This window comes from Onychostruthus taczanowskii, unplaced genomic scaffold (assembly GCF_017590055.1).
Source record: "Onychostruthus taczanowskii isolate IOZ18803 unplaced genomic scaffold, ASM1759005v1 scaffold21, whole genome shotgun sequence".
Classification (NCBI taxonomy): Eukaryota; Metazoa; Chordata; class Aves; order Passeriformes; family Passeridae; genus Onychostruthus; species Onychostruthus taczanowskii.
In genome coordinates, this window is record NW_024499351.1 from 12,043,914 (window position 1) to 12,064,992 (window position 21,079).

At 37.2% G+C, this 21,079-nt stretch overlaps 1 protein-coding gene across 1 annotated transcript in view; it reads left to right on the plus strand.

Moving 5' to 3' along the window:
* ZFAND3 (zinc finger AN1-type containing 3) overlaps positions 1 to 21,079 on the plus strand; it is a 133,697-nt gene that overhangs the window by 90,138 nt on the left and 22,480 nt on the right. Inside the window, exon 5 of the mRNA XM_041404210.1 lies at positions 7,354 to 7,419. Within this exon, the coding sequence (XP_041260144.1) occupies positions 7,354 to 7,419 (66 nt within the window). The remainder of the gene's footprint in view (positions 1 to 7,353; positions 7,420 to 21,079) is intronic.

A 21,079-nucleotide genomic window follows, 5' to 3' on the forward strand; every position in this document is an offset into this window, starting at 1 on the left:
GCCTGTTTCTATCCAAAACTTTCAGGTCTCACCAGTTGCAGTAAATTTTCTGAAATAAACTTGCAGCAAAGAGTAATATTGATATTGGTATAGCTCTAGTTAGTCTAGAGCTGCATGAATTTTACTGATCCATTTCTTAACAGGTACTTGAATCAGTCTAACTTTTGTTCTACTGCTGCTTTATGTGCAGATAAGTTTAATATGTTCACATTTTTCCTTCCATGTCCTCCTTTCATTTAGGAGTTCCTAATGGTAGTTATTTCAGCATCAGTCACTATATCAGCCAGTCCCTCTGTCAAAGATTTCCTTTTCATATTGAGTGGGCAAGGTTTTTGATTATTTTTAGCAGACAGGAAAAAATGGATTTGACAATGGCCCTCACTTCTCTATGTCCTTACTTTCAGCCACCAACATTCTTAAAAAAAAAAAGGCAGCTTATTAAGCAAGGTTCTATGTATTTTTGGTAGAGAAAAGGTCACACTGCACATGGAATAATTTTGCTTAGTTTCAGGCCTTCAATGCTTTCTTTGGGGCTGTCACATCATTTTTCTGTCACTGTATGAGCAGAGCTAAAGCTGGTTCTGTGCAGGTTTGAAATTAACTGTGTTGTTATGTGACAGGAGAAATGTCAGTGTGAAGAACACTGACTGTGGCGGCTTGATCAGATTTGGTATTTCAGTAGTTTTTAGCTTCGGCTGACAGGATTTTATTTTAATTATGTGCTTAACTTTTCTTGGCCTTCTTGAATAGCAAAAACCACAATTGAAAAAGGACAAAAAAAATATCTGCAGTTTCTAAAAAAATTAAACGATCTTCATTCATGTGTTGAAGAATTTATAAGAAGATAAACAAAGATCTGAGCTGTTGCTGTGAATGTCAGAAAATACACTGGAGATTTCAGCCCAGAAAGATGGTTATGATCACTGACCACACCTTACCTCTCTGGGTGCTGAATTTTAGATGCCCAAATACAAAAGTATTTCATGACTGGGTGTCTATAAATTTTGGCTAGTTTCTATATACCCTTCAGAATTTGAGCCATTGCACATCAAAACTAAAACAATTTTGTCTCGAACATTTAAATTTGCAAGATAAGGTTAGAAAAATGCTTTTTAACATTGTTATTTTATTAAGCATATGTGTGCAGTGGAAGCAGTGAAATACCCCTGATGATGGAGTAATTTTTGTGAAGTTAATGTACATTAAGTGTATTAGTCCTGAGACAAAGATACAGTAGGCTTCTGTAAGAGATGTCTGGCAGAAAGGTGAGAGATTGTTTTTCCTACTGCACCTATTGGATGTTTATACTCTGAATTTTATTGCTTGTTGAAGCATGACTGCGTAAAAAGCCACACAGGCTATAGCACTCAAAAAGTAATGGTATTTTTTCTCTTTGGAATAAAATAAAAATATATGTCATTTTTTCAACATTCACTTTGTGAAAAATGGATAAACAAGTGTATTCTTTCTTTGCTTCTTTCTTGCTGAACGGCATTTTCTCTGACACTATGCAAAAGATTTTTATCAATTTATAACAACTTCATGGTTTTTGTATTTTGTCTGGGTTTGTGAGTAAACTTCTAGATGACAGCTTTTCTATGTATGCTCTGAAAATACTTCATATTTTGAGTTATTATGATGACATCCTTAACTTCAATTTGTGCTTTTTAAGGGGAGTGATTTGTAAAATGACAGTTGTTCTTGGGTGTTATTCATTGTATTCTTTTTTAAATGACCTAACTTAGAGAATTCAGCTGCTTATTGCAGTAGGAGTCAGTTTTGTACTTCATGTCTTCATTTGTTTTAGGGTTTTTTCAGTTTGGGGTTTTTTTTCCTGGGGGGTGGGGGCTGTGGTTTTGTTTTGTTTTGGGTTTAGTTTGTTTTTTTCCTAATTCACTTGGTGGGGAGCTTTGATCTTTGGCTCATCTCTGACTGAAGGTTACATGCACACCCACTTCTGTAACTAGTAATTCAATTATCATTGACTCTGATTTTTTTTTTTTAATATTTATCACAAAATACATATATTTCACTATCAATGCAAACACTTTTTTCCTGGGAATTTGTAAAAATGCTTTCAAATATAAAACCATACTGAGTTGTGGGCTATTTCTTTTCAGAAATGCCACCAGTATTAAGTGTCAGTACAGGACAAAAAGGCAGTTAGACATTTGAATAAAAAGTGTCATCATCATCATCAGTGAAAGATTTTTCTTAAGTTTCCATCTATTCCATACAGTCTCAGTTTCATATAAAGAACATATCTGTATTTTCTGGCAAGCAAAGGTCTGGCACAAAGATTTGTGAAATGAGCACATCTTTCCACCTCTGTCGCATGATAATTTTGAAACATAATGAAGACCAGGGATGTTATACCACAGTAATTGTTCCTTCTGATTTATAGTCACTTCACATGCAGAGTAGACAGTGTATCCTAGGGTCCCATTTATTAATGTGAAAGGACCCCATGGAACACAAAACAGAAACACAGCCACATTGGAAAAATGTGGGGTAGAGCTGCACAGCTATTGAGGTTAAATAAAATTGTTTATAAAAATGTTATTTAACTGCTGGTTTCAGAAGCACATTTTACCGTTGAACTTACACGTACAAAGTAGGAGAATGTGACATCTGTTCTGTTACTGAGGAAAAACAGGTAACCAAGTGAGACAATAGTAGGGGAGAAGGTGAAATCTGAATCCTGTCTCTCTTTACTTCATTATAGTTGTTAAATTTACTATCTATTCGGCAACAGAGCAGTCCGGGTTTCATTTCCTTGTTCAAAAGCTTCATGCAGACAAAAATCCACAAAAGTACCTAAAGGCTGATTTGTAAAATTAGATTTTAAAAAGTAAGTATTTTTATGTGATATAGTCCTCTTATCTTTGTAGTAATGACATCACTTAGGTGATCGTGCATCTTGCCCATTCTGGGACAAATAAGCGGTTCTTAAGTGTTGTAAAATTCTTCTGCCTTTTTTCCTTAAAGATAGCAGAGTCTGTCTGTGCAGACTGAACTTAGAGATTTATGTTTCTGTTTGTTTATGTATTGGTGTTTGTAATCGATGACAGTCTTCAGACTCAGTCTCAGTCGTGTAGATTAATTAGATTATGTCTCTCCCGGCTCAGGAAATGTACAACTATGTTACTGGTTTGGACAGGTTTCCCAAGGTGGGTTCTTTCCTGTATTGCAGATAGCCATTAAATTGTTCCTGTCGTGGCTACAACACCGCTGTCCAAGGAAATTCTGCTCTTATGTATTACCTTCTTCCAGCCTGTTGCATTCAAGGGGTCTTAATGCAAGTGGCTTATCTGGAGAGGAACCATCACAGTACCCAAAGCTCAAAGAGGAGTGCCTCTGTCCTTATCTTACTGTAATCAAATGTTACTGAGCTTCAGGCACTTCTTATTTTTCATATTTGTTGATTATCTGGCTTGCAGTTTTTGTGACATTTGAAATTGTTTCAATGTATTACTGTAATTTAGACTTTTCACTCATGTGTTAACTTAGTTTTGCTCCATTCTGCATCTCTTTCTCTGCACAGTGTGCTTCTGAGTGCTGTTCAAACCCACCTGATTTGTGTCCTCTGAGCTCAAACTTACTTCTTAGTGCTTTTTCAGACAGCAAGGAGAGGGGATTAGAAACCCTAGTGTTGAACTTTTTTCCTGAGTGGAGTCACTTAACTTTACAGACTTCAGGAAGGGGAAACAACAAGTTGCCCTGACTCAGAGATGTCCTCAGGACAAATACTGCTTGGCAGCAGTTAACATAGTTCAGGAAGGGAGATGGATAATGCAGAAGGGCATTCTAAAAGACAGTTTAAACATACAGAATTAGAATGGTCTACAATAGTAAATAATGTTAATGTATCCATAGAAATATAAGCAATATATAAAATTTTGCTACTTTGGATAATTAGAAAAATTAGGTTTGAATCTGGTTTTCTAATCAATATATTTTGAGTACAGCTAGCAGTAAGTTACGGAAAGCTGGAGATATCAGAAGCCAAAAACATAGTAACTACATTAACAAGACCTATTGTATTAATATAAGGTTTGAGTTATCTTGTTTTGTCCTTTGTTAATTCTATGTTTGAATTTGCAAACTTGAGGATTCTCAAAATTCTCACAATTCTTCTAATTTCTTCAGTAGCTTTTAGTATTTTTGCATTTATAATCATCTTCTCTTGGGATTACATTATCCCTGGGCAGTGACTGCTTTTGTTTGAAAGAGGAGTTGCAAATGTCAGAAACCATACACTGGAAAAAATAGGAGCAGAAGCTGTTGTGTTATCTGTTAATTGGATATAGAGTTGAAAGATATTTCTTTTCTTCCATTTTAATGTCTTGTTTGTGCTGAGCAAAAAGAGCTCTACAGCCTTGTGGGTTATGTTAGAAGCTAGACATGTGTGGCCTTTCACTGTGCACTGAAGTGTTTTACGTAGCAGAGTTAAATAACCTTGAAAATTTTACTTTTTTGGCAATGAAAATGCAGATATATCCTGAATCTTGCAAAGTTATAAGCCTACCTTTGTGAACAGTCAAGATAGACTGGTGTTCTATTGTGATGGTTTCCCTTTTCTTTTTCACACACAGAATTTTTATCAAAGCTGTGAGAAATACACTGTCCTGTTTCAAACAATACAAAGATGCCGGAATTAGCAGTTATGTATACCAAAAGATTCCATGTAGTGACTTCCACGCAGAGCTGCACAGCCAAGCCCACAGCACTGAATTATGCATGACATTTTTAATGGTGGAACAAAAGGAATAGCAGAAGGAAATGCGGCAAAGTACGTGCTGCCTTCACTGGTTATTAGGCACTAGTGTACATGCATGCAAATCCCAAGATACTCTTTATTGAAACAGTGGTGCTGTGCTATACAAATCAAAGCTGTATGAAAGCCATACCTAATGAGGGAATAATAAATAACAGAAAACTCTGACAAAGAGAAGTGCAGAATGCATGCCAACTTATTGTACTTTAGAGAGTGAGAAATAAAGAGTTCTTACATTTGGCTGGATGCTGAAAGTATCAGCTATTGTAAATATTTACTTTACAATAATTGAAAGGATTAGTCTTATTTGTTAGTCCACGGTGATGATGCCTCTCACTGTCTATTCAGTGAAAACTGGGAGAATGTAACTAAAATTATTTACAGAAGAGCTGCTGCATTTTAAGAGGCAGCTGCATCTAAAGTCAGTTCATTGAAATTCTGTACCCTGTTGAATTTATTGCTAACACACATTTTATATTGAAACCAAATACTTGGTGTCTGAAAGTAGAGAGTGACTTAACAGACCTGCTCTGTAGGTTTTTGAATATGCAGAAGGTTTTACTAGAAAATTTGGTAAGGATTCTGTTTCAGTATTGATTTTCTTCCCCAAATGCACCAACCCCTACACTAAGCATCTTTTGAGCCTTTTGCAGCAGTAGTACTAACATAGATCAAGATAACTTTTTCTAGGCCAGAATATAAAAAAAAATTGAAAATATTATGTTATTAAAAAAATATTTCTGCTTACTTGACCATTTCTGGTTGTTGAGAAGAGGTTGTTGCTTGCCAATGCTGTCAGGCTTTAAGCCAACACCACTTTTGTGATACCAGGATGCTTGATCCGTCCATCCAGGATGCTTTATTTTTGCCTAAGAAAGGACCCACCCTGGGACTCCCAGTCCTCCTCACTGCAAAAGCAAGCTTGTATCTTATATGCGTACTTGAGGTCCCCACCACTCCCCTCCCCTTACCTGTGCAGTTCAGCCATTTCTCACCAGCTCCCTCCTTACCAGCCTGGAGAATCCGCCTGTGCCTTGCAACACTGTCTGTAACATCTGCCAGCTACTTATGCTATTGCCTGCCACAAGCAGCATTTCTTTTGTCAGGTTCAGTAGTTTCCCATGTCCTGATGCTTGGCTTCACCTCTGACCAGGCCCTGATGAGTGCCCTCAGTGCTGGCCTGCAGGCCAAGAACTGGCTTCTTGGCCATTGTAACCACCCGTTAAAAGCTTGCCTGTCGCACTGGTATGAAATGGTGTGTGTTGCTGGAGGAACTTGTTGAGAGAACAATAAACTCATCAAGTGTATTGGTCCTTCTCTGGAAAATTGAGAGTGTAAAACTGTTCCCCAGTGGACTTCATTGAAATCAAATGCACCAAAATAAGTTACTCACATTTTTCCCCCTCAACTGCAGAATTTTGTTATTTTTTTAAGAGTTACAATGCTATGAGTGTTTCAGGGTAGACAAAATTGTCTGAGACCTGAAACTTAGTGAAAAAGAGAAATAAAGGAAAGCTTCAAGGGGGAGCATCCTAGAAAGAAGCAAAAAGAAACTGTTTACTAACAAGCCAGGCTTGAAAATACTTGAAAAGGTAAAAACATTGCCACAGTCACAGTGCTGCTTTCCAGTTATGCAAAGACTGGGGGGAAAAAAACAAAAGGGAAAAAGTATTTTTCGTATTTATCTTCGTGCATGAAGACTTAATGTTAAAGGTTATCCTGTTATACTAAGCTGTGTTGTATTGCCAGTAAGTATTACTATATCACCAGCAGTTTAGTGCAAACTTGATTATTGGTATTTTGATAGCCAGACTCTAGTAGGTCTAACTCAATTTCAGGCTCTCTAGTATCTTCCCATTTATAATATTCAATTTTCAAAGCTATGATGTGTTATTACCATTGGCAGTGCTACTGTCAATTTCTCTTGGCTTCTCTGCATGGAGTTTATTTTTATTTATTTATTTTTCCTACAAGTCACTGTGTACACTCAATTGGTTGCTACTTTAACAAGATCTCTGGAGAACTCCTCAGCGATGATGCATGTTAAGAAAAAAGGCAGAAAGCAATTTACTACCAAGCAGATACCAGATGAGTGGGCAAGAGTCCAGAGCTGAAAAACCTTAAACATGGAAAGAGCTTGTTAGCATATGCTTGTGCCACACTTAGAACACATAATGAGAACAAGATCAGAGGCAAAATTGTTATCTCACTGGAGTCAGTAGCAAGATTTGATATCAGAGAAGTGATCACTTTGTCCCTTGTGTTACTTGTGGGTCACTTAAATACATTTCTAGCATTGCAATTACGGTGTATATTTTCCTAAAAATGCCTCTTGAAATATTTATAAAGTATATTTTAAAAGTGTAACTTTGTCCCAACTTTTCATCTATTTTTTTACCACGAGACATTCACATTCAGCTGGGAAAGAAGTACTGAAGAGTAGAACTACTTCCATATGTGCTCTCCAAAGACAAGTGCTCCTCCGTGTTTTTTATATTCTTAAGTATAGTCTTGATGTGGTTGTAAATGTTAAATGTAGGTGATGTTTTGAGACATACAATCTTCTCTGTTTCCAGGTGGGCCATGCACAGGTACAGCTCATGCCTCGTTAACCACGCCAACCAAAAGATCTTGCGACTCAGGTATGTGTTTTGCAGGATCAAAAAATTAGGTTTTGCATTATATTTAGCAGTTATAGTTTAATAGTAAAGAGTAATAACCATGCCTGGCAAATGCCAAGTGAGAATAAATATTGTCGCTTTGCTGACAGAAATGTACATATAAAAGGATTAGTATGGCAGATAGTTCATCTGAGAATCCTGTTAAACATAATTCTATAAATACACATTGTTTTCAGGTAATCTTTGTAAAAACAAGACATACAGGAGTAATCAGTTTAAGTCTAATGATTGTGACAGTGTTCTGGAAATCCTGCCCTTGAAATGCAAAGTATTGAGTAGAAAACTGTTCTGAGTACATTGACTTTCCCTGATTGAAGATGCAGTATAGACAGCTGATCTTTGCTTTGAAAAATTTTACCTGCTTTGCGTCCTTTTGATGCCTTCACTTCTATATGCTGGATGTAGATGGATAATGTCACACAGAGCTGGTATTAGGAGTGACATGTTAGGTCACTGTCGCCTGAAGTCACTGCTTCTGAATCAGGTCTGTCCTGAGGAACCACACGTGCACTCATTCAGTCAGGCAGCCAAGTTACCTGCACTGGCTCAGGTCTTCTGCAGGCTTTGGTTTTGTGTGGATTAAGGAGAATTTACCTGATCCTTTCCACCAGGACCACTGTTGGAAGCCATAATCTCCTGGGGAGTGGTGGGTGTGTAGGTAGTGGTAATGTTCTTGCAGTCTGTGTTTCCAAAATAATTTTTGCCTATATTTGCATTTATGTGCAGAAAGGAGGGGTATTCTAGTTTGCTCTTTAAGGAGTTCAAGGGAAATTTCCTCTGAAGTCATTCTTTCAAAAAGTCTTTCCAGTTACTGTTTGAGCTGAACTGTAGTTATTCCATGGGTGAGTGTTGTTAGCTTGCAGCAGGTGTGTGATGATACAAGTTGGCTTGTTCTGCAGTGAAGGAAGGTTACAGAGAAGCTGCTCGTGGTGCAGGTGCAGACTTCTCAAGTAGCACATGATAATCTTTGACAGTGAGTGTTTTTTGCCAAAGAACTGAGTTTGGAACTGGAAGATAGTTCTTCAAAACAGGGAGACTGGATTTTCTTTTCTGTGTAGCCATGGACGTGTATCTAAACAAGATGGAATGTTTGCCACTATATCCCTTGAAAACGAATCTGCTTTGCTCACGGTATTTCTAAATTGTATTTTCTTTATATGTTGGTTGTTGTAATGTTTAGCTGGTTTTCGTGGCAGAGTAATTTAAAAGCTTGCTGTGGTGCTACAGATACAGTAAACTGAGAGTACTGCTGGAAATTTTTTGTGTGTGTGCTTAGCAAAAAGAAATGTAAGTTCATTATTTGAAGTGTGAAATAGCACCAGTAAAAGCTCCTTGGAGTAAAGCAGATGAAACCACAAGACATATTGAAAAATGTCTTGGCTAACTTTGTTCAGTAGCTCTTTTATTTTCAGTTTGTGCTCTCGTTTGGTCTGTACATGCTTGTATGTTTTTCATCTAGTGTGTTTTGCAAGAAAAGAAGGAGATGGCCTTAATTTGATGCACCAACTTTAATCTTCAGTCAGCTAAATCTGCTGATTTTGAATTACCTCAATTTCCCCTGAGGTTTTTACATTATTTGTTCAGTAATCTACATATTATCTTTATAGACCCTTACATGTATAAACCTGGTACCAGGAGTTAGTTTTCTTCTCCAGATCTTGAATTTTTAGCAAACTTTCATCTTTAAAATAAATTACCATGTTGTCATGGGAATTGGTAAGAAAACATTGGCTACAAAATATTACCCAGAAGTGCTGTGACATCCTCAGGCGTGAGCAGCATACTATGTAGGTGAATATTTGTCAGGGTTTAACCACAAGGCAAAACATAGCTCCATTATCTACTGTGAAGAAAATTAACTCTATCCCAGCCAAAACCAGCACATTCTTTCACACTGGAATCACTTCAGCTTCCCAGGAAGCTACTTAAATGATGCAAGCAGTATTTATTAACACTACACATTGTTTATAAGCCTATTTTCTGTAAGTATGCTGTGTTTCTTCTGCTTGGAAGAGCTTTGAGGAAAAAAAATGTTGTGTTGGATTTTATCTGTGTAATTCTGTTCACCCTTCAAGCATAGTTTTTTCCCAAAGTTCCCTAGATCAGCATTTGAGACAGAAAATTAGAAATTTGACCTACTTATTTTATATGTAAGTTTCCATCAGAATATTAAGGAAGGAGACAAACCTTTCACATTTTATCAGCATGAGTGTAACAATTGAAGAAAGATCAAAACAATAAATCTGTCAAGGTAAAGTTCTCATAGAGAAAAAAGAGATTTTACCTAATGTGCTTGTCAACCTGCATGCTGTAAGAGCTGTTCTGATAAAAAAAATCATATTGTGACACCAAATAGTGGGGGTTTTCCTCCTGTTTGCCAGAATCATGACTGTGGTAAAAGTATTTCTATTCCAATGTACCCACAGGACAGGGATTATAATGAAAAAAATGAATAAAGCATTATAATGAAAAAAAATGAATAAAGCCTTGCAATCATTAGTTTGGATGATGCCTCAAAGGCTTCTGAGTGCTGGCAGTCTGAAGATTTTGTAGGAAGAAAGATGGGACTGTGTGGCTCAGTGTACAGCTTCTTATGCATTTTGATTTGTTTCTTAATGCTTGGGTAATGTGATGATTGATGGCAGGTACTGGGAGGCTTCCTCTAGTACAGGGCATCCACCTCCCATTTGTATCAGGTGCCCATGTTGAGAAAGTGCAGTAGCAAGTAGCATATTATTCTTGTTTTTCTGCTGTACAACTTTAATGATGATTTACTACAGAACTCTAAACAGCCAGGTTTTATAACATTTTTATGCAGCTTAAAGAAACCTGGAAAAAATTGATGGAACTGTTTGAGTGTGCTCACTTAATTTTTAATTGTGCAGTAGAGAAGGTGGTAGAACCTAGGCAGATAAAATGTGGTAATGATGCAATCAATTCATACATTATATCCATAAAGTTGGTGAGGTTTTAAGTACTCTATTTCTCAGTAGCAGTTCATCAGAGATGTGCATCTGTAATATTTTGTATAGTTATATGTGTAGATAGCTCACATTTTATGAGAATATCTGTTATAGATTGGTGTGATGGTGTTTATATTGTACAAGATGAGAATCTGTCTTTTTTCTCTGTGTGTTTTCTAGCTTACAATTTGAGTCTAGAAGATGGAAATAATTATTTCATTGCTTGAGTAAAGTGGTTAACAGGGCTGTGGTCCTTTTTGAAGTTTCGAATTTATTGATGTTCTTGCACTAATATATGTGCTTACTTTTAACAGTGCCAGGAATCCAAATGCATTGAGGTTGAACCTCCACAATTGAGAGGACAGCCTTTGAGGAGTTACAGGAAGGTCAGGTTGTGGAAATAGAAGTACACAGATTTTGAGCTTGAGCTAAAACCATGAAATTATTACATTGAATATGATCATTTTTTTAAATCAATCATTACGTGTTGAGTAAGGACAAAAGGACCTCATACACCACTAATTACATTTTCTTTTTTAATTGCTCTAAAGTGTTAAGCTCCTGAGCAAAAAATACACAAAAGATTACTGAAGAGGGCTTTATAGCATTAAACCAACTTTGAGGTCTGTTTTTCATTGGTGTTTCAAGGGACTATTAAGGTTTCTTTAGTGTTTGACTTCTGGAGGGCATTGTGTTGAAATCCAGCCTTCTTGGAGCTCTCTCACCAACAGGAAAGTGATGATAGAACAGCCTTTGAGCAGCATAGTAAATCACGCAGCCCTAGCAATAATAGTGCCCATTAGGGACGCTCTTCCCCCTCCCTCTGCTCAGTTTCCAGCTGCACTAATAGAGCAGCACATCAAGCAAGGCTGTAAATAAAAGTTACAGCCTAATAGGTGGGTGCTGAAGTGGAACGGACGGGAGCTGAGGCGTGGAGGCCTTACTGCTGCTCATCAGCAATTACAAACAGGATGAAGTGCCTGGGACTGCCACTGATGTGGCAGGAGCTGATAGAGGCTGGGAGATGACGCTGTACCGTGATCAGATGATGTATGGTGATGGCTTTTTACTGCCTCAGCTTATTGCCTAGTTCTGTGACATGCTGGATTATCTGTTCTGTGCTCCCATATCTATCTGGATGGACAGGTTGGTTTCCTCTCCTCCTGGTTATCTAAGAGCCTTCTCAAAGTGTTATGATTATTGTAGACTAAAATCCGCCTAGTGGTAAGGATCATAATAGTCATAGCAGTAAATAAAATTAAGGACTTGCTCTAATTTTATGATTTATTTCCACTATTGCTTTTCTCAGCTTTACAAAGCCCCCCGTGTTCATTAAAAACTGGGGATGTGCTTCGCCTGAACTTTCTTTTACACTGAAGGCATCCCATGATTTTAGACTAATTGAGTTAGTTGGAGAATCCAAAGAGATGGGTTTGGGGTCCATACATCAAAAAGTTCATTAAAAGTCAGCTATAGCTGTGATGATCCTTGCCTCTGAGTTAAAAAACTTCAGCTGTTCCTGGGAAGGTTTATAAGAGCTTGTTAGCACACAATAATTCATAATTTTTTTTTTTTAAATGTCTTTCTTGATTTTTATCTATCAGTCTAGCACATTTCTGTGCTAGACATCTAAATCATCGCTTTACTAAACTGCAGTGAAAAAAGCTTTGAATTTTAGTCCATATTTGCTTTGAACTAAAGAGAAGTTTTGCAAGCATCTTCATAGTTCATACATTAATCACTCATGCTGTTTACTTTTGAAGAGAATTTTCTTCCAAGTAGTGGAAAAAACACAGCATTCAGAAATGAAAAGGTATGCAGCAGCATGACAGCATATGAAAACAGTGACTCCTGTCCCTGTCTATTCAGTACAGGCAGGATAAAATAAATAGATTATTTTTCTATCATCTTATGGTATTAGGACAGGAATACTTCTTTGCTTCTGTCTTAAAGTACACGAAACTAACATGACTGGAAACTTTTCACAGACAGAATTACTTTGAAATTAACTTTCACACTTAGTGGCTCCTAGGTGTACCTTTTCTTTGCATTGATCATCAAGTGAGGAAGCTAGATAGCTGAGGTGGCCAAAGGGATTAAAAATGTATCATGGCTGTGAAAGCCCTCTTTCACATGCTGTATAGATAAATAACAAATACTTAAGAGACATGCCAGTAATTTTATTTAGGGTTAGCTCCTTTTTCTTACCATTCTGTTGTAGTCATTCTTGAAAGGATGATTTGCCTTAAGAAATAAAATTACTGTTGTGGAATATGATAAATAGATGAACATTATAACTTACATGCTTACTAGTGTTCCCCATTTTATAATTTTGTAGTCCCAAAAGCCACACTAACTGAGATCAATTCTCTTAGGACCATGTAAGGCAGTTGAACATGATCTCCAAGAAAGAAAACTCCTGGGTATAAGAACAGTTTAATAATTAAAATAATAATAAATTGTAAAAAAAGGAAAATAGCAAAAAGGAGAGAGAAATAACCAACTTTTGCCAGCCAGTTCTTGAGCAGCAGCCCCTGGCCAGCTTTCCCCCTGGTTTATATGCTGATTGTGACACCATAAGGTATGGAACATCCCTTTGGACAGTGGGGGTCAGCCGTCCTAGCTGTGTCCTTTCCCAGCTTATTGTGCTCTCCAGCCCCTCTCATTGGTGGGATGAGGTGACAAGCTGAAAAGCTCTTTACTCTGTGTAAACACTGCTTAGCAACATCTAAAACATCAGTGTGTTATCAACATTATTCTCAGCCCAAATCCAAAGCAGAGCACTTTACCAGCTAGGAAGAAAACTCCAGTGGAAACCAGGACAATAACAATCAACCATTTTTTCCCTTGTGGGGAGGAAAAAACCCCAACCCAGTAAAATAGAGGCAAAACACAATAATAAGAATCTGTCTGTGGTTGGGGAGGAAGGGCCTCCTGGCCTGTGTGGCCTCCCAGCAGGTGCTGACACACACACACCTCTGTGTACCTCATAGTACTCCCAGCTCTCTGAGGTCAGTTCAAGTTCAGCATCCTAACAGAAAATGCCCTCTGAGTACTTAAACTGTTATTCCCACTATCTTTATTTATCCTCTCAAATCACCCAAATTCATCTTCTTTCATCCTTTGTGCAATTCAGATAAGCCCTTGAAACTTTTTTATTCTTCACAAATAACCCCTTTAAGACTTTCTGGGTTTGTGTAAGTCCATTTCTCAGCTTTCACATGTCTTTATCTCTTTTTGCTGCTTTTGTTTCAAATTTTTCATCTGTTTCATTTCCAAATTCTGAATCCCATAAAAAAGAACAACTTGGAGGAAAATGTACTTGGGTCAACAGGACAGCATGATCTCTTGAGAGTTCACATTGAATTGTCAGCCAATAAGGAAATTATTTTGAATGTCAAACTAAAGATACCAGATGATAGGAATAAACACTGTCTGGATTAACTGTGTTAGGAACAGTATAGCTGGCTGATTAAGGGCAGAGATTTTTTCCCCTCTAGTTGACACTAGAATAGGTACTCACAGAGGCTGCGAAGTCTTAGTCTTTGAAAATTTTTTAAAATGTACCAGGCCCTGAGCAACCTGATCTAATTTCTTTGATGTTTTACTCTGCATCGAACAGGAGGCTGGACTGCATGACCTCCAGAAATCCCTTCCAACCTAATTTTTTCAGTGACACTAATGGAAAACAAATACGATGTGAGTCTTTAGAGATACTTAGTCTAACCTCAGTAGCATTCGTAGCACTTAATGAGAACTGAGGTCTGGAAGTACAGGCAAGCATTTAGTGCCTCAAGCACTTCAAGCTCTGTGGAGAAGAGCCAGGAAAGAGACTCTTGGAAAGGTGGGAGGGTTGGGATGGTCAGTGCAAAGCAAAGATATGGGAGAGCAGTCCATGCAGCAGCATTCTCTTGGGCCATGAGCAGGATAAATGACCTGTGCTTTTGTAAATGAGTCTCTCCTGTCCTGCAAAAATGTGTGCTGCTGCCCTCAACATTTTCTCACTACATTTTCTCTATGGGCTGATGTTTTTCAGTCTGGTTGGTGAAATTGTTGCCAAGTAGAAAACTAAGCAATTGTCTTTTAAAATTCAGATATTACCACCTCTTTTTACCAAAGTCTTAGGGAATTATGACTAAGAATTTGTCTTCAGTTTGCTGAAACTGAATAGCTAATATTTTGTCCTTTATGTATATTTTGGTTAAAATGAAACAGCTTTATCTTGATTATTTTTTAGTGGTTTCATGCCATGTTTAGTTTTCAGAACTCTCAATTAAGTGATCTCTGACAGTAGGTATATACAAGAATATATGAAAGAATATACATCTATTACCCTTATTTAATTTAGTTCTCCCAACAGCTCTGAACTCCTTGTTTTTTAACCAAAGACTGCTGGAAAAAATTGCATCTCATAACTTTAAACAAAGCACATCTCCATTAATTTAAAGAGTAGAGAATTCAGGGTTGTACATCTTGCATTTCTCACCTACACTCTACTGCAAGAGGATTTGGGGAGCCTAGGGTTTGCTTTACTTTCAAAAATATGGAGAATGTCGCAAAAAATAGTTGAGATCATTAACTTTAAAAACCTGTCTCCTGTCAAGCTGAAGAATTGATTTTACCGCAGCAGTCAGCACCCTCATCTGATCTGTTCAGATCAGACAGCTTCCTTACAGATATGCTTTTGCAAATGATATACATAATTTTAAATTTATAATTATAAACTTATAATTTATAATTTTAAAACTCTTACTTTACTGCTTGTAAACTTGTAGGGAACAAATCCACAATCAGATTCCTGCTGTACTTTTTGATGTGAGTGCCCCAAAGGTTTCATCTGACTCTTTGTGAAGTTCTCTATTCTGACTATTTATTTCAGTGAGCATCAGACAACTTCTGAGAACAAGTTTTCAGTGTTTTCATTTAGATGATGGTTTTCATAAGGACTTCAAAAACAGATGAAGGTAATTTTAAAGCCTTTTGGAACTATTCTTTAGTGTGTTGAACATACACAGGGAAAGTGTCACTGCCTAGAAAGTGAGGAAGTTGCTTGCATGACAACTCTGTGAACATACAAATGATGTCTTTTTTTTGTTTCTGTTCCAAATTATTTCCGTAACATGAACTTTGAGGAATAACTAATAACTAATGAGAGCAACATCTTGGAGCAAAAGAGGATTGAAAAGGATCTGGGTATAATATACAAGACAGTTCATGTACTGTTGCATCCTCCAAGTTTCACTGATCTGTTCTTCCTCTCCCCAGTCTTTGGTTCAGGTTTGCGTAGAAGCTTCCCAAACATCTCCTTTCCAAACAGTAAGAACTACCTGGTGAACCAGCATGACTTCTGGTGTACTATAGACACCAATCAGGTGTACAGGAATTGTGTCCTATGACAGGGTTGGTTGTTTCCCCCCCCAAAAAAAATTGCTAGAAAAAGGAATACAGTCAAAATACAAACTATATAATACAAATCGTTAAGCTTTATTTAAAGTAATGGAATTAAAACCAAGTTTGAAGATTGATTAGCTGTACATTTCAGAATGTACCTTCTCACAAATGCATTCAGGAAAATTTTTATCAAAATATAAAAGCTCTTAGGGTTTTTTCCTTGACATTAATCAGGTACAATCCTTGAAGCTATAGTCTCTCATTGCAAGATTTCTGTTACTAATGACATCACTGAAGTTCTGCACTTAAAAGACAAATTAGTTTTTTGAAAGATAAATATTGATAAGTATTTTTTTCACTGCTAGCAGGCAAGAGTTCTTTACAATTCCTCTTCTGAATATCTCTCTTAGCCTTGGAAAACCCTCATTATACCAATGGGGGAAGGGTCTACTCAGGAAAGCTCTGTGTATGAATGAAAAATAACAGAGCAAATATTTTCTGTATAGAACTTGTTTTAGGCTATTAGTTTGAAGAATTACCTTCCTGAATACTGTATACCATCTGATTGATGAGGACATAGCTGGAGTATACCACTAGGATTTGGAAGCAGAGCAGCACCGCTTATTTATGCACACTGGAGCTGACTAGCAAATATGAAATATTTATAACATTATCTGTTCTTGCTAATCATATTTTAGAGAATTTCACAAAGCATAAGAAAGTTCTCATTAAAGTCAGCAAAACCAAAACTATGATATTGTTGAATGCTTTCAAATTTCCTATTTTATCAGAACCAGTGTGAGCTTATTTGTGTGTATTTCTACATACATATTCAGATATGTAAATATGCATATTTGAGTACTACTAAGTAGTCTTCAGGTGCTGAGGAATGGCCAGGATGTTCATGATTTGTCTTCATAGGTTCTTCATAATGTGTATTAGTGTTATGCCTTTTTTCTTTCTACTTGTGTCTTGTTCTTCCATTTAGCTATTTGTAGTGTGCATTATCCCTTCACTTAATAATCCTGTTCTGATTATTCAGGCCACTTAGGATGTCATTTGTTCTCTAACTTCAAGTGTCACCACAATTGGCCTTTGTCCCTCTCCAAGCCCTAACCCTGTTACTATTAAAGTCCATCATTTAATAACGAGGCAAGAAGTTCAAATTGACACCATAAAATTTTTTTTGTAATTTTTTTTTAATTTAGTGTTGTGGCCCTTTTTCTCTTCTGGCCTTTTCAAGGTTCATTATTTATAATAGTCTGAATATATGAAGATGAGATGCTGCTTGTGAGCCATTACAAAAACCCCCACCAACAACTTATACCAGCTTCCCTTAGCATCCTTAGAATAGTATCAAGCTTCTACCCTGCATCAACTGCCCCCAGTAATCAAGGCAGTGGGAATTCAGCCTCATGCCTGTACACACCAGCAGTCACTGTGTGTGTACCTGGCTGTCAGCAGCTGTTGTTAAACACGTTCTTCAGGTGTTTACCCTTGGACCATGAGATGAACAGCAGGCCAGGACTGTCCAACCTGTTCTCTCTTCACAAGTTCATCTGTTGTGTCTCTGAAGGTTTGCAGACTTCTCCCATGGGTATAATTCAGGAAAGGAACCCCACTCACATAGTTTTCTAAACAAACAAAATCCTTCTGTCAGCCAGCAGCAGTAGAGGTGGCCATTGCCTTAGGAAATGTTCTAACTAATTGAAATGCCTGAAGTTAATCCATCAAAGGAACTGTACAGTACAGGTGCCTGAATACATTTAAATATGTGCTGGTTTGAATCAGTCTGATATATAAGTAAAAATGTTTTGAGAAATAAATTAACATTTCTTTTAACTAAAGACATGCTGACATCAGAGAGTATGGGAAAGTAATGCAAAAACTGAAATATAAAACAGAGTATAGGAACCTAAATACGAGATGAAAACTAATTAGCTTTTCACATAATTTAACAATTATGAATTTTATTGACAGGAAAGTATAATAGCCATTTTCACACTTTTTCTAATTATAGCTTAGCTAAAATACATGCAGGAGCCAGTGTAGTTCACTATTTCTCATATTTCTCATACATGCATTAGATTAGTCTCTTCTTTTTCATTAGAGATGGTAGTTAGCACCCTTATTAAGTTACACTTCCTTTTTCCAGGTGATAATACTGACAGTACAGGTTTAGCAAAGAAAAAAAAAGTGAGTGGTGGGAAGGAATTAGTATATCATTTTTAATTTTATTTTCCTGTCCATGACTCTTAGAAGTAAGAAAGGCTGAGGGTGGGACAGAGCTCAGGAAACTGATCCAACCTCCCTGCTTAGAGCAGTCACCTAGAACAGGCTGGGACCTGGGTCCAGTCAGGTTTTGAGTTCCTCAAAAAATGGTTTTGAGTACCATTTGTGGATGGAGCTTCCACAAACCCACCTGGGCAGATTGTGCCAGTGTCAGGTCTCCCCTACAGTAAGAAAGCCTTTTCTTATGTGCAAGTGGAATGTTACCCAAACTGTACATATGATTACACCCCCACATTCTCTGTTTTTCTGAAATCATCATAATTAATATCCATTCACTCACATACATAGATACATGTATATCTATATCCTCTTTTCTAGCAATGCATGTCATGTGTGCCAGCTCTCATTTTGGAAAAATGAAGCCATGTTGTTGTTGAACTCGAAAATACCACTTACACCCAAAGCAGTATACATGCTAAGTTCCTTTTTTGATTTTTGAGTGTTTGTTTGATTGTTTGTTTTGGGGTTTTGTTGTTTGGTTTTTGTTTTTTTTTTAATTAATCCAATACTTCAAGTCTGTAATGGAATCTTTTTTCTTAGCTCTATTGCAAAGGGGGAAGGAGAATTTTTCTGTCAAGTGTTTGAAGCACATCAGTAATGTTTCACATTTGGAACATTTTACAGCAATTCTTCCACTTATGTGTCTCAAACAGCTAGGCCAAAAGTTGTGGGGGGGTTTTATTGGTTGTTTTTACTCATTAGAGCTGGAAACAACTACTGTTGCATGGTTTTGGTGATGGATGAGAAATAATAACTTATGTAATACAACTTAGGAGTGTTACATATAGTCTCCAGTGTGATTTCATGGAGAGCCTCCTGAGGCAAAGAAGCGACTGATGGGATGTGAGTTCTGTAGAGACTGTTCCCATGTGGTCTCTCTATTCCACATTGTTTAGGGACATTGAGTTTTAGTGCAGTTGCTTTTAAACTCTGTGGAGGGGGAAAAAAATAAATCAGCGAAATAATGATGCTAAGGGTCCTGCAATGATACTGGAAAAGAGATTGTGTGGTTAAATATTACCAAAGGGCTTATATAAGATATTTTTGAGACATCTGTCTGTAGTATTTTTTTAAAAACTGAGGTGAATTCACAAAAGAAATACATTTCTGGTGAGTGTTAGTGCTTCCAAAGAGGTTCACAGCCTTGAGATGCAGTCACGATTGTGTGAGAAGACAAGGTAAGATGTTCATTTCAGTGAAATATCAGAGTTTCAGAATGACATTTTCCACAGCACTGTGCAGCAACAGGGAGGGACTGAGGCGGTCACAGTTGTCAGACTTGGCTTATGAGGTGTTAATCTTGAATTTCTGTTTCTTCATTAATAGTAACAAACAAAAGGGTTTTAGAACAACTATGTTAATTTTAGATTAATTTGAACTAGAGAGATTATTTTAAATTATGATTCTGGTAAATGTGATAGGGAAGATTTGTATAGAGGCAGTTTTTTCTACATGAAATTTTTAATGCATAATCAACATGCCAGGCAGTTAAGTAATCCCTTATCTAAGAACAGAATAATGAATTCTAAAAAGAAAAAAAAAAAAAAAAAAGAAAAAACACCCAAAAAAATAGAAATTGGCAACAAGCTATTGCTCAGATTTTAGTTAATCCATGTTACATTGTTATCGTCTGTGACTATGCAAGTTTCTTCATGGACAGAGGTTTTAACAGCTTAAGCTGCTTCTAAAATAGTTTCAGGGGAGATGGCAGTAATGTTTGAGGTTCATTAAAGACTGCTTGTTCTGGTGTTTGCACAGACAGCTGAGATCATAAATGCCAGTCTGTGTGATGGGTTCTTTATGATAAGGAAAAAACCTGATTGCCTCAAAAGCTGTCATGAAACCAGAGATTAAACAGATTCATCTTGAAGAAAGCAGCAGCAGAGGAGAGATCCTCTTTTTCTTACGATTTTCCCATTTCTTCCATCCTTCCTCCTTCCCTGTTAAGTTTTGTTAGCCCATGTCTGTTGGGCCTAGAGCATCCCACTCTCCCCCCAGATGCCATGGAGGAGCCATCATGGTTGTAACTGAAGCCATTTGCGTGCAGCCTGCAAACTCCTCCAAGGCTGGAGAGTAAGGGAGTGAAAATCAGCTCAGGTGCCTTTTTTTGGAAAAATTTTGAGGGGAGAACATGAGTAATAAAGATGAGAACAGGAACAGTGAGGAACAAATGTGAGTCTCTGTTCATGATGTAATAGTTTTAAGAGCACTGTTCTGCTTATTGATTCCAGACAAGCATCCAGTTTCAGCCTTGCCTAACTGAACTTCCTTGTTGTCTCATTTCACATGGGAGTTTGATACACAATTAGAAGGATCTCCACCATCAGATATCAGTTAGGAGAATCCTTGCTTCTTAACTCAGAATTAAATTTGCAGTGGCAGAGTGTCAATGGCAGTTACTCTGCTGAGCAGTTTCTTCCTGAAATTTTGGGGATTTCTCATCCTTATTGTTAATTTTTACGGAGAAGTTTTAAGATTTTTTACATCTGTGGATAAAAGAAGAGCATTTTAATTTTTCTCTCTGCCTGGGTATTAGTTGGTTTAGGTGCAATAATAAAATACAAGTTGAGCATGGAAAATGTTTCTTACAAGCAAAGGAAGAAGTAACTGTTGTTGAATTAACCAACTTTCTGAGAAAAGCCACTGTCAATCACTGGCTGAGAGAATCCTCTTCTCTGTAGCCTTTTTTGGTTGTTTAAAGGTTCATGCTGGGTGTTTACTCTTGATTCTAGTTGCAGCACTTCAGCCTGTATTCTAGGGGGTTTTTTTCAGTTGCGCTCCAGGTAGGAAAGCTATGTATGACAATTTCATTTTGCTGTCAGATCTTTGAACTTTAAGGTTGCAAGATTTCAGGTGCTGGAAGATGTATTTAGTGTCCTGTATTGCATGTGTCAGTATCACAAAAAGCAACTCGATCTGGAAGAAATGCAGGCAGGACTGGCTCTAAAAGGTCTATTTTCTGCTCTGTGCTTTCT